Source organism: Lepisosteus platostomus, chromosome 23 (assembly GCF_059453375.1).
Source record: "Lepisosteus platostomus isolate fLepPlt1 chromosome 23, fLepPlt1.hap1, whole genome shotgun sequence".
Classification (NCBI taxonomy): Eukaryota; Metazoa; Chordata; class Actinopteri; order Semionotiformes; family Lepisosteidae; genus Lepisosteus; species Lepisosteus platostomus.
Window position 1 is genome coordinate 5,602,993 of NC_142633.1, and position 13,661 is coordinate 5,616,653.

The 13,661-nt window shown below is 41.8% G+C and overlaps 1 protein-coding gene across 1 annotated transcript in view; it reads left to right on the forward strand.

The window, feature by feature from the left end:
* The window catches only part of trim62.1 (tripartite motif containing 62, tandem duplicate 1), an 87,317-nt gene that overhangs the window by 50,950 nt on the left and 22,706 nt on the right, over positions 1-13,661 (forward strand). Inside the window, exon 2 of the mRNA XM_088617616.1 lies at positions 10,404-10,499. Within this exon, the coding sequence (XP_088473742.1) occupies positions 10,404-10,499 (96 nt within the window). The remainder of the gene's footprint in view (positions 1-10,403; positions 10,500-13,661) is intronic.

Consider the following 13,661-nt stretch of genomic DNA (forward strand, 5'->3'; position numbering starts at 1 on the left):
CAGAATGTTAAGCTAATTATGTTGACAGCCTTTTCCCTCTGGCTTGGAGCATAAAGCATTTTGTTTAATAAAAGGAAATTACATCAGCCCTGCAATGCTTTTTCCCCCTCTAAATGGCTAAGTAGCTGAAGCCAGCTATCCTTGCAAGGAGTGCAAGGAGCACTTTGTAGACTGAAGCCTGAAAGTACTTTGTGAACTCGGGACATCGTCTATAAAGAGACTATTTAAATAGTCTTCCTTTGTGTTCACTTGTGTCATATACCAGATGCTGTGTATCTGTCTTTGTCAGTAGACTAGGCTGATGCTTCTTTGCAGGTTTTCTCATAGGCTACAGCATATACTGATCTCAGGTGTTCATGTTCAAAAGATATTGACGCATGTGACTCATGTCATGGCATTTTTGCATTGTTTGCTTGTTAAAGGGGAACTACAACGCTGTTGTTGTTTTTTTTTGCATTGATGAGTGCATTTCAAAACACATTGAAAGTAAAATGTACAAAGTAATTTGTAAAACCTCCAATTTACATCACAATATAGACAACATTTACGGGTACAGTATGCGCAGTGCCGTGTTCTGCGATTCAGAACGAGGCCTCAAAACCTCCAGTGATGTGAACTGGTGCTGTTACACTGTAAACAAGCAGGCTAGTGAATACATCTCTTTTAATCTGATGGAAATATTGCTCTGGGCTTTAGGATGGTTTTGCCAACAAATACTACTTGTTAACTCTGCGTGCAGGTTGGAACATTTCTGCGGTGAAATGTCTGCTGCCCAACCTGTATTTATTCGCTCATACATCACATTAGATCAGTCATCACAGTGACTAGTGAGCAGGAAGGGCTGTTTCATGTTACAGTTCGTGGGAATTCTCACACTCGCCCGTGGCAGGGCAGTGGGTTTGTGACAACATGGCGACTTACAGTATTTTCACAAAGTTCACAATTATGTACCTAATTTGAAATTTGTGAAAGTTTTCTCTACTATAAATTTATTTTGTTACAACTGGTCTAAGAAATAAGCACTGCAGTTCCCCTTTAAAGACAGCATTGGTTTTACAACTTTGCTGTTAATTTGGCTCCATCCTTTCCAAGATCTCCTTAATAGCTACAGCCCTACGTTTGTAACAGAATCTGTCTTCCTATCCAGAACCACATGGCATTCAGTAGGGGATGGGTCACTGTGCTGCCATGTTCCAGGGTAATGCAAAAACAAGATAAGATAATATCACTTTATTAGCCATATACAGTTTTTTGTCATAGGAATTTCTTTTTGCATACCCCAACTTGCTCTCCATGAGACACACAGACAGGGAGAGAAGCTTGGGGTCAGAGCGCAGGGTCAGCCATTGTACAGCGCCCCTGGAGCAGTTGGGGTGAAGGGCCTTGCTCAGGGGCCCAACAGAGTAGGATTCCTCTGCCAGCCGCAGGATACGAACTGACAATCTTCCAGCCACAGGTGCAGATCCTTAGCCTCACCGCCCCAAATATTTAGGGATATCCATCCATCCAGGCTGGAACAGCTTGATCCAGTATATGGTTGTAGGGAGAGAGAGAGAGTTGATCCCAGCCAGCAATGGGTACAAGACAGGGTACACCCTGGATTGAGATGCCAGCCCATAGCGGGGCAGACACACAGACACACAAACACGCACACTCACACAAAGGCCATTTTTCCCAGAAGCTACATAAGCTAAACTGGAGCACCTGAAGGAAAATCCCGTGAACATTTGGAGAACATACAGACTCCACACAGAAGGCAACGATGGAACTGAACCCAAGGCTTCAGCACTGTGAATGGTCAGAAGGACCTCATGCAAACCACAGTGCCACTCTTATTTAGGGATATATGTGTTAATTTGCATCTTTGTCTGATTGTGTTTTTAAAGTCTCTATCCACTTATATTGCATTTTCAGCATTACTAGTTAGAAATTAATCCTACCTTATGTATTGGTTTTTAATGAGTAGGACTTTGACTATAGGTTGGATTCCTCCTGTAATCTTTAAATCCAGCTTGTATGACGGAATCCTTTTCTACTTTTATAAGGGGAGTTATTAGTTACTATTCCGCATGCGTTCTGTGGAATTTCTGAATCGTATGGTAATGATCAGTAACTCATGCAAGGTTTCATTTCTTGTCATTGTTGGATTGAATTTTCTCGAACACTAAAAACTTGCCTTTCAGATGCGACAATAGGCTGAAGCAAGTTTTGGCTGATAGAGGATGAGTTGCAGGAGAATCGCATTTTTAAACATGACTTCTATTAAAACCATTGTTATTCCACAATGGGGCAAGACCATGGTCAGGAATCGATTTTGATGCTTGAAGGAAAACATGTCCTGGGAACAATGTCAGGCTGCTGTAGAGGCTTCTGTGTGATGAATAGACTCAGAAACTGTCTGTGTAAATTAAGTTTAGTTTGTCACAGAGGTATTTTTGGATTAAGAGAATAAACTGCTCCTCTGACCACCTTTGTTTTGCATGTTCCAGTGTGAGCTGCAGGCTGGACTGTGAACACCAAACCAAGGCGTTGAAGGGTTGGTAGCAGAGACAGCAGCTGGGATCTGTTATGTCCGGAAAATCCTGTTAAGAGACAGATAATCCAGGCTGCAAGGGGTGAGCTTCCTAGAGCCTCTGATCTACAGTTCTTTTACATCAGCCCGTCCCTGTAATCTGGTCAGACTTCTCACAGACCACTAAATATTAATTTAATTAGGAAGACATGCATATCAGCTGTTACCCATTTAAGCCTTTTTTCCTGTTATACAGCATCAGGTGTGTGGTGAATAATGCCCCAATTGCCACAGCATTTACCAAACTTGATGTTTTTCTGACTGCAGCAGCTGATCCTTGTTAGTTGGTGTAAGAAATTAAGATATCCCCTGGCATAAACCATCTGACACAAGTTAAATAAATGCTATATTTTTTTCCTTAGTGTATTAGTTGCAGATGGATAACCATAGACTCAAATACACTGAGTTACAGTTAAGGTGATTTCTATTCCCTGACCGAATGATAGACTAGGCCTCACAGTCTCTGGGAACTTTCATCTAACACCATCATAACCATTCTAACAATAAATAGAATGAAAGCACAGGTGTGGGGTTTAGAACAAAAACCTTCTTTATAAACGCAGGTCTGGGAGAATTTTCATCTCTGGATTTGCTTCACTCAGTTTTCAATATAAATCCCCTCAGAAAAACCACCTCTCTTTTTGTTTGGAAGGTGTTAATTACTTCACTCAAGTCATTTTCTAACCAAATCATTTACTCCTAGCAAACTTAGTCACACAATCCTTTTCTGAATAAAACCATTTGCAAGCTAATGAGCCTTTTTTTTTGGAATGCAAGAAGCCACTTGTGGAAGTAATGCTGAGTATTGTTTCCCCTTCAGTCCCCCCCAGCAGTCCTTTGCTCAGAGTAAGATATCGGCCTTTGCTGGTTTCTGGCTCGATGATAGTCCTAGATTCTCCAGTAAATCCTGAAGGGTGACACTACAGTGATGGACTGAAGACTGAGGGCACACAGGGCTCAAAGAACAAGAGGTCGTGAGTGGTCCTGGTGCCTCCTGCCTCCGTCCCTCAGATCATCTGCTCCAGTTGGTCACGTTGTCAGCTTCCTCTGGCAGAGCTGGAGAAAGAGCACAGACGGTGACCCCTCCGCCAGGAAAGTGCAAGGCTTGCAAATGCAGGAGGGGTTAGGAATTGGAGCATAGTGAGAACATGCAGGACATTTTTTTTTAGAAGGGTATGTATTTTCAAGTTCTCTTTGCAATATCTTTTTTGAACTGGGGGAAAAAAATCACTCACTGTGCTGAGTGCTGATCCCACTAATGGATTACTTAGGGAGTTTAAGTACTGTGGTTCCACTCTTCACCCCTGCAGTCGTTCTTCAGCTCTGTCGGCTGAGAGTTTTGTCATTGGCTTGGCAAGTCATGGTACTGTAACAGCATGATGGTTTTGTGATCAGATCTAAACTATGGAAATGGCTCACTTCAATACCAGGAGAACACTACATGCCACCCCCTCCAAACTAAATCTGCTTCTAAGGATGCAAAAAAAACCTGAAGAGTGATCTTAATCTCTCAGTTTCTCTGGTTATTGGAATGTGAACAGATCAATATAAGACTGTTGGCCAAGATGAGCCATCTGAGAAGTGAGTCTTTCGTGGGAATAGTTTCTGTAGTGAACCAGTTCAAGTAGGTAGCTGCGTCAGGATGTGTAGGATACAAAGGAACAAGTAGGGGTTTATTCCGTGCTGAAAAGAAACGCACCGTTTCGGCTGTGGAGCCTTCTTCAGGTGTCATACCCTTCTTCACACCAGAACAAGGCTCCACAGCCGAAACATTGTTTCTTTTCCTCTTTTCAGCATAAAATAAACCTTTACTTGTTCCTGTAGAGTGCTTACTACATGTACATGTACATATCAGGGTTTCCTGCAGGAAAAAGCTCAGGCCAGCTGGTAACCTCTATCCCTCCCATCACCAGCTTCCTAACTGCTAGATTACTGTACTGTACTACAGTGCTGCTTGACAGCTAACTAGTTACCTTATTCTTGCAACTAAACAATATTAAACTGAATGAGAGTTTATTTGACCACAAGAACTAGTTTGATTGTATAGAATTCATCAAAGATGGAGCTACGTGTTGAGAAACGTGTTGCTGTTTGCTATTATCTGTGTGGCATCAAACCATCATTGTGTGCTTTTTGCTTTTGAGGAGCTATTTTGCGCTTATTGAGGCTATAAGTTTTTTTTAAATGCCAATTAATGCAGGGACATAGTATTTGTCTGGGACCCAATGATTCAGCTGCGAGGAAGCCCTGTTGTTTTCTTATTAACAAAGCTCTGAAGGGTCCTAAACCCTATGGCTGAGACTTGAAGTCCACAATCAAGAATGCATACTGTTTCTATTGACAGTTGCTGTTATTCACATACAAAAAGCACATTGGTTAATTAAAGGAATCGTGAGTTTCAACTGCACTTTCAGAAGTTTCTTTTCATTACTTAATTTTTTTTTAATCACCCTAAACTTGATGCAAATAAGGTGAGATTTCCAGACCAAGGGGTGAGGCTCTGAGATTCCGTCCCGCCTTGTGCCCAAGGCTTCCCAGGATAGGCTCTGGCTTCCCCTGTGATGCTGGGGAAGTGGTTATTTAAAGTAATGTACTGATGTGAAGCATATTATTCTAGATCTCTATCTCCTTTGAAATAGCTGTTTTTCGTTTGTTAGAATCGGTTGTGGGAGGATAGACACCTCTTCTTGATAAGACTTGCAGGATTCACTGGAGAGACTCGGTCACGTCCGGGGACAGACAATACTGAAAAGAACAGTAGTGATTTAACAGGAGTGGGAGGCCTCTGAAAATAATCAACTAATTCGAGGACCACACTGTTTTGATCTCTGGTCCATCTGAGGACTTCATGAGACAGGCCAGGGATTTGAAGTCCTAGAATCCGTTTACGTATTAAGAAACATAGCAGAGCTTGAACTGGATGCTACTTGCAGGCTTTACAGTGTTCTGGGGGCAAGGTTGTCCCTTCAGGACTGATTTTTCTCCTCTCTTCAGTGTGAGCTGTCACTTCCTCACTCAGTAAATATGTGAATGACTGTAAAAGTTTCTTACCCTAGAGAGGAGATGCTTGCCACAGAGAACGGTGGGAAATTGCCTCCAGGCAAAAGGACCTCCATCAATCACAGGAAAGACAACAGCTAAATTTTTTGCAGAACTGTCTAAAGCTGGCCTGTCTAGATGTTTTTCTTCCTTTAGCTGTTATGTATTCAGAGACTGAAATTCTTTTTGCTGTTTTATTATACAACAGATGTTTGCTTTGAATCTCACTGGAGCTGCCAGGATGTGCAACAACAACACAGTACACAGAAGGGAACACAGTGCTTTGGAAAACATTCTAGTGATGAGCTGGTCTTGACTGAGGAAGTCACTGCTCCCCCTGGATTAGCAAGGCCTTTAATTGAGCTCAGGTTAAGAAACAGTTTTTTGTGATACATCCAGGATAAGCTCCGGCATACGAGCCAGGGATTCGGTCTTCCGACTGTATCTTTGTCTCCTCTTTATGCAGCGCACAAGTGTACAGTGGGGAAATTAAGAAAGCCTGCCTCTGGGCATTGCTCCGTAGTAAATCATTACAGCAGCGTCTCACTGAGCTGAACCGCATCATTCCATTTAAGTGAATCATCGACTAACTCTGAATAATCAAAGCATGGCTTTTGACAAGAAGGTTGTCACAGGGGTTAAAATACCTGGCTGGTAATGTAAATTGGGTGGTGCATTGGCTCTGTGGCTTAAGGATCTGCGCCTGTGGCTGGAAGGTTGCTGGTTTGTATCCCGTGGCCGGCAGAGTAATCCTACTCTGTTAGGCTCCTGAGCAAGGCCCTTAACCCTAACTGCTCCAGGGGCGCCGTATAAATGGCTGACATCTTTAGAAACCATCCAGTGGGAGAAGTCTGTAATCTAATGATACTATAGTTCTTAGCATGAATTAGCTGTATACTGAGTATAGCACAGTCACTGAGTCTCATAGAGTGAAAATCATTTCTCATGCAAAGGCTGTTTCACTCTCTGGTGATACTGGTATAACGTTTGTTGCTTAACAGTAAGTTACTCCAATACATTACTATTAAACAGGTCAGATTTCTGACAGCTGATTAATGGTGCCCTTTTTTAACACCTGGAAATTTTTTCTGTGGTCACATGCAAGAAAGTAAATATAGTTTCTCAATTTCTGCAATTAGTGACATGCAGTAGAGGACAGAAATTGAGACTGTCCAGCAAGGAGTTTAGGAGCAGCTCTCTGAGGAATGTATGATTCTCATACTGTGATGAATCATACAGTAGGTCTTCCTACTTTTCTGAGTCATCTCTCTGCATTGAGTTTTATCTCTGTCTTGCAGGGGTAGAAAGGATGTAAGTACATATTGCTCATATTCCTGGCACCTTAGCATTCGATATATGGTCCATCCATAAACATTAGAGCTACAGAACTCAGCAGTGCAGTAGCTTGTAGATTTTCATTAGTGCAGTAGGAAGATATCACAAAGTTGCCTGGGACAAGCTGAAGCTATGTGTGAGGCTTTTACCCCTGTTCAAGTTCATATAGTTAGAATCCATGCAAGTGCACAAATTTAGTTAATTCAGTACTAACAAATTGTGTTTTGTGGTTTACTCTGGTGTTGTAACTTAACATGGGAGTGCATCATTTACATATGTTGTGTTCAGACAGAAGATAGTATTACCTTTGCTTTCATCTAAATAAATGGTAAATGAAGAATTGGGGGTTTTGTTATATTGATATGTTAGTCAAAAATTAATCACATTAATAAAAAACTCAATAGTTAATTGAGTGCTTTTTCCATTAGGCTCATTGTGATTTAATAAAAGCAGGTCAAACAGTTTGAGCAAAGCCTGCGTTATTAGCTAACTTTGATTAACTTTCCCCAGTAGCTACAAAAACAATTCTGGGATGTAAATGTTGGGACTTTTCACTTATCCATTAGGTACTAACTGTCCAGTCAGGTAATGAATGGTTTTATTGTGACCAAGATTCCCCAAGTGGTGGTGCACCATCTGGGAAAGGGATGGGATCAGCCAGGTAGGGTCTTCTCAGCTTTCTGGCAAACAGAGCCTGCTGTGATTTGTCAGGCCCCTACATAGTCGCAGTAATAATAATAATAATTGCTTACACTTATATAGCTCTTTTCTGGACACTCCACTCAAAGAGCTTTACAGGTAATGGGGATCCCCTCCACCACCACCAATGTGCAGCATCCACCTGGATGATGCGACGGCAGCCATAGTGCGCCAGAACGCTCACCACACACCAGCTATCAGTGGGGAGGAGAGCAGAGTAATGTAACTAATTCATAGAGGAGGATTATTAGGAGGCCATGACTGGTAAGGACCAATGGGAAATTTGGCCAGGACGGCGGGGTTACACCCATACTCTTTTCGAGAAACGCCCTGGGATTTTTAATGACCACAGAGAGTCAGGACCTCGGTTTTACGTCTCATCTGAAGGACGGCACCTGTTTACAGTATAGTGTCCCCGTCACTATACTGGGGCATTAGGACCCACATGGACCTCAGGGTGAGTGCCCCCTGCTGGCCCCACTAACACCTCTTCCAGCAGCAACCTTAGTTTTTCCCAGGAGGTCTCCCATCCAAGTACTAACCAGGCTCACACCCACATAGCTTCAGTGGGTTGCCAGTTGTGAGTTGCAGGGTGATATGGCTGCTGGCAGTGACATCAGCAAGAGATTGCCACTCCTCCAATGGGCACCAACTCACCTGTAAGGCTCAGCAGAGCTTGCTTGTAAGAAAATGGAAGTTTGTGTTGGAGGAGCACGTCTGACCGGACTTTCCAATTCGGATAGTGTAGTTCTTTCTCCATTCTGGGTAGCGTGGTTTAGAGGACTTACTGTATGTACATATATCTTTATTTTTTGTAACAGTGTAAATCGTCTAGTGTTTAAACCATTCAACCCTTGTTTGGTCCTTAACCATAATCATTCTAGATTATATTCCTTTATCTACTGGTGGATCCTGTTTGGCCAGAGACCCATGTCAAACACATGATTTCACATGTTACTGACAAAGCAACTATCAGTAATTTTTGTTTAAATTCTAACTGTATCAACTTAGTCTTAAGTGTAACTTCATCTGTCTCACCTGAGGCATCACCATTCTACTCTGTACATTATCTTGTCTGTAGCCCTTTTATGGATGAAAACCAGGTGATGCTGAATCCTCAGACAGCCTTGCGTAAAATGCACTGTAATTTATTTTGTTGTCTGGAGAGTTTATATGATGCCCACAGCTGTCTGACCCAAGATCAACACCTAGAATCCTTCTGCTGCTTTGCGGATGGGCATGTGAAAATATGACACATGACACTCAAGGGTGGGCTTGCAAGAGCAGTGTGCCAGGAGAAACCTAGGATTTTTATTAAAAAAGAAAAGGGAAAGCTTTTAGTATGTTGCAGGCTTAAATATTTGACTGCTTCACTTAGGGAAATGCTTTTAAACAAAATTGAACTTCGATATTTCCTTGGGAGTTATCGATGGAATCTTGAGAAAAAACATGATTTATTCACATGGACCTGAATACCAATCTATAAGTTTAGGTAGCACACAGGATTGTTAATTTAAAAGTACCTACTGTTTTATCGAGGTATTGATGAAGTTAGCCAAGTAGTTTAATCCAGGTTCATAATGGATTAATAACTATGAGTTGCTTTTATCAATAAGCTACTAATGACCAGCTAGAAGGGCCAAGTGATCTTTTATTTGCAAGCTTTGCTCTTACATTAAAGGACTTATTATTTCTTGCAAGTCTCCAACTTCTATTGCTTCATGTGCACAGTGTTCTTTTTTTATTGCAATAAGTTGCATGATACAGTACATATCAGAAAGTAGTAGATCTGTCATTTTTCCTTGTTAAATGTATGTTTCTCTGTGAGAAATGTAAGCATGGAAATAAATTAGTCTATTTTTAATCCATTGGGAGATGATATTTTTATATCAGCTCCAGATTCTCCACAAATATCCACAGCCCTCATTCCTTTTCATGGCCGCCAGTAATGATCTTTGGTCACATTTGGAATGCAGCATAGTGTGGTTTCTGCTGACCTGGTCTTTTGTTTTGGCCAATCAGAGACCCTTATCACTAAACAAGAGAGAGATGAAATAAGATCACTTTATTAGCCATATACAATTTCTTGTAGTAGGAATTCATCTCTTCGCATACCCCAACTTGCTCTCCATGAGACACACAGACAGGAAGAGAAGCTTGGGGTCAGAGCGTAGGGTCAGCCATTGTACAGCGCCCCTGGAGCAGTGGGGGTTAAGGGCCTTGCTCAGGGGCCCAACGGAGTAGGATTCCTCTGCCGGCCGTGGGATACGAACCAGCCCCAGGCGCAGATCCTTAGCCACAGAGCCACTGCTCTGACTCCTGCCTTTGTTTTGGGTTGGGAGCTCAAACGTTGCCTGGACAGTGATCTCTGTGCTTATTTCATCTTCGTTAATGCAGATGTCCTCTGAAGGAAAGGATAAACCTTTTTGGATCCATTTCAACTATTATTAGCAGCAGGCTGTTATGCAAGCCATTTAGAGGGCACAAGTAGAGAATAGAGGGGAACCAATGTACAACTGAGGAAACAAGGTCCATTTTTAAACATACGGCTGTAGAATTTATGGGATCAACCACATCCTGTTTGTCACAGCCAACAGCATCTCTTCCAAGAAACAGCTGAATTATTGGATTGCTTAGCTACCAAAGGCATTAAATAGGTCGCGTGGCATCTTCTTGTATCCTTGTGTTCAGAGCTTGAGAAAGGTTATTAACAACATGAAGGGTGTAAATGAACAAGTGCTGGTTGTTTTCTTTGCAGAGGGAGATGAAGGAGCAGCTGGTCGCTCTTCAGGACAGTGAGGTTGGACACACAGAGGCCCTGAAGCTTCTCCAGAGACAGCTCACCGAGACCAAGGTAAGGAACCCCTGTCCTGTCACTTCACTAGCTCATAGAAGGGGGCGCCAGTGCGTGAGGATTCGAGGTGCAGGGTTTAAAGTGGTGAAGAAAAAAAAACAGGCATTTTTAATTCTTGTCCAAAATACAATTAGTGAAGCTTAAGATTAGACATTGAAGGAAAACCAAAATATCATAAACCACGTAAGGACTGGACCTTCTCTTCTTTTGATTTTATATTCACCACAAATTTAAAGAAGCACATGAGTATCAATTTAAATATAAACCAAAAACTGTTATTCTATAAAATTTACATTTTGTGTTTCATGATTTTGGAACCAACGTTTACTCAAACTGTGACCATGACTGCACATTGCACAAGTCTTTCGTACACTTGTATCATCAATGCTTCAGGTATTTAAGTTTATACCCATGACGTGGACCACACACATTTTGACATCTTCAGGTGCAGAGCTGAACTTATTGTGTGTTGGGAGTCTGTAACAAGCTGTGCGGCCATGCTCTTGAAGCTGGTCCCCTGGGCTCTTTCAAGATAAGGCTGAATGAGGTCTTTGGAAGGAGGCATGGTGGTGCAGTGGTTGGCATATCTGCCCGCAGTGCTGGGGCCCTGGGTTCACTTCCGGACTGGGGTGCTGTCTGTGTGGAGTTGGTATGTTCCCCCTGTGATCACATGGGTTTTCTCCTCCAGTCCAAAGATAGTGCTGATACATTAATTGGCTTCTGGGAAAATTGGTCCTGGTGTGAGTGTTTGCGCCTGTGTCTGCTTTGTGATGGACTGGCATCCTGGCCAGGGTGTACCCCGCCTTGCACCAGTTGCTTGTCGGGTTTGGCTGCAGCCACCCCGTGACCCTGAATTGGACAAAGTACATGGATAAAGATCCATGGATGAATTAGCTGTCTAAAAAACTCAGTCAACTGAATTTGATGATTAAGGAGCCAAGCAACAAATCCTAATGACATCCAAAGCCCAGGGGCAAAAATTAAGAAATTTGGCAATTAGGCTAGGCTACCATCTTGGATTTTACACAAAAACACTTGAATGGTTTCTATGAAATCATGTGGCCATAGCAAAATCTGGTATACTTAAAACAGGTTGTTTGTCGGTCAACATTATAATGAGTTTCTACCTTTAAATATTATGGTTGCCATGAATCAAGTGAAATTGAAGGTGTGGATAATTTACATCTAACTGAAAATTTGGCTTGATCTTCATGTAGTTCCAGAGTTGGATCTGCAGTAACTGGAAATGAAGCTGATCGGCTGTATAATCAGGTCATGCAGTGTGACTCTCCTAAGAGAGGAGTCGGTAGTGTCTCAGTTTTCAGATATCTTTCGCTTTGAAACTAGTCAAAGTTCAGAAGTGAGCATTTATAGACTCTTGTGTTGTTAGGTGTCCTGTCATAGACTTGCTCAAAATTAGTCTACTGGTCACATGTTTATTTTCCATGTTGGATTTGGAAAAACATTCAGATGTTTTTTTTAATGTACTTGTTGTACTTGGCAGATTGCCATGTAGTTTGGTATACGTAGCCTAAAACAGATTTCCTCTCAAGATTTATATGAATTACTTGTTAAGGAAAATAGCAGGGCTCCAATGACTCAAATTTCAGGTTTGCTTAATGTGTGTATGGTACTATGTATATGTACACAGGGGCCCTGGGTTCATGTGTAGTTGGTCAATGTAGCCTGTGGGGATTATAGTACACAAATGAATAAAATGATCATCCTTATTATGTGCTTTAGCTCAAACTGGCTTTGCCTAGATCTTTCATTAGGGTCACATAAGAAGTCTTAAAACTCCTTGAACAGTTCAGAGATGGTCGTGGTTATAATTAAACACACAGGAAAGCATGATGTGCTCTGTCATAAACAATTCTAATTCACAACCTTTGATCTCTCTCAAAGGTCAAAGTCAAATCTGTTTTAAGAAAAGGAAGGTCAGATTAGACCCCTTATTCTCACTGCCAGTATAATGTTGCTGCAACTGCAGATATAAACAAGTTAACAAAACTTGAGGAGTTAATCACTGGAAGTGGGAAAGGCAGAATAAACAAGGCTTCTCTGGTCATGGTGGGATTTCCCTGATCTACAACAGTTCCTGCCAACAAATTGGTTTATTGAACAGCTCTTTAATCTTGACACCTTGTTTTAATCAGGGGAAAACAGGGGAGTGAGCCAATACAACAGCCTCTGCAGTTTTCTTCCCCCTTCGCTGACTTTGAAAGATTAAGAAACACGTATTTTCCAACACCGTGGGCGTCTGCAAAAGGTGTCATTTATCATTTGAAAGGACCGCCTGCCAGCTCACTAGATTAACCATTTATCCCACTATAGGGCCCTCCTGCACACCAGTTTAACCATTTATCCCACGTTGTGTGTGTGCTGAGGCGTTTTTCCTTGCTTCTTCCCTGCAGCATGAGCTTTCAGACTTCGATGTCAAGTATTAATAAAACTCAAATAGCTTTACCGCTGGCCTAGAACAAGATCACAGGACCAAGGTTTCTTCTTTTAGTTTCTAATGGTTGTTTCTACAGGCACTTTCTTACTTCCCTGAGGCCAAACCTATTGTTTTTGACTCAGCTTAAACCCATAATACAGAGTCCCCCTCACATTGCAGTCCCTTAAAATATGTGTATATATATATATTTGCAGACCATCATATTACTTATAAGTGCAACAATTTTAATAAAGTTATCAACAGAAGAATGAGCCTTTTTTGGTAACTGTTACATTGACATTTTATTAAGCAGGTGTGACATAAATAAATTCATTGTTCCGATTAGTGTTTCTCATGATTTGCAGGATTGTACTGTTGGTGGCCACTGTTGGAAGCAGTAGAGGTTTTACACCTGTGATGCTTGATTTGCACCAGGATTCAGGGTACTGTTTTATTCCCCTCACAGGAGGTGCTTGGACAAGCCATGTGCCTGTGCACTGGTCTCGGAGCCCTAGATGCCACACGATATTCCAGCTCTTCCAATGCAGTTTTATGCAAACATTTGGGCACCCCTGGGCAAATTACACATTTTGTTGATTTTCTACGTGTAAAGAAGTTAACACAACCTTTACAGTGAATAAAATTAAACTTAATTGACTCATTAGGCCTTAATCTAAGTCAAATTATGACAATTCCAGAGCTTAATAAATTATCTGACTCTTGGA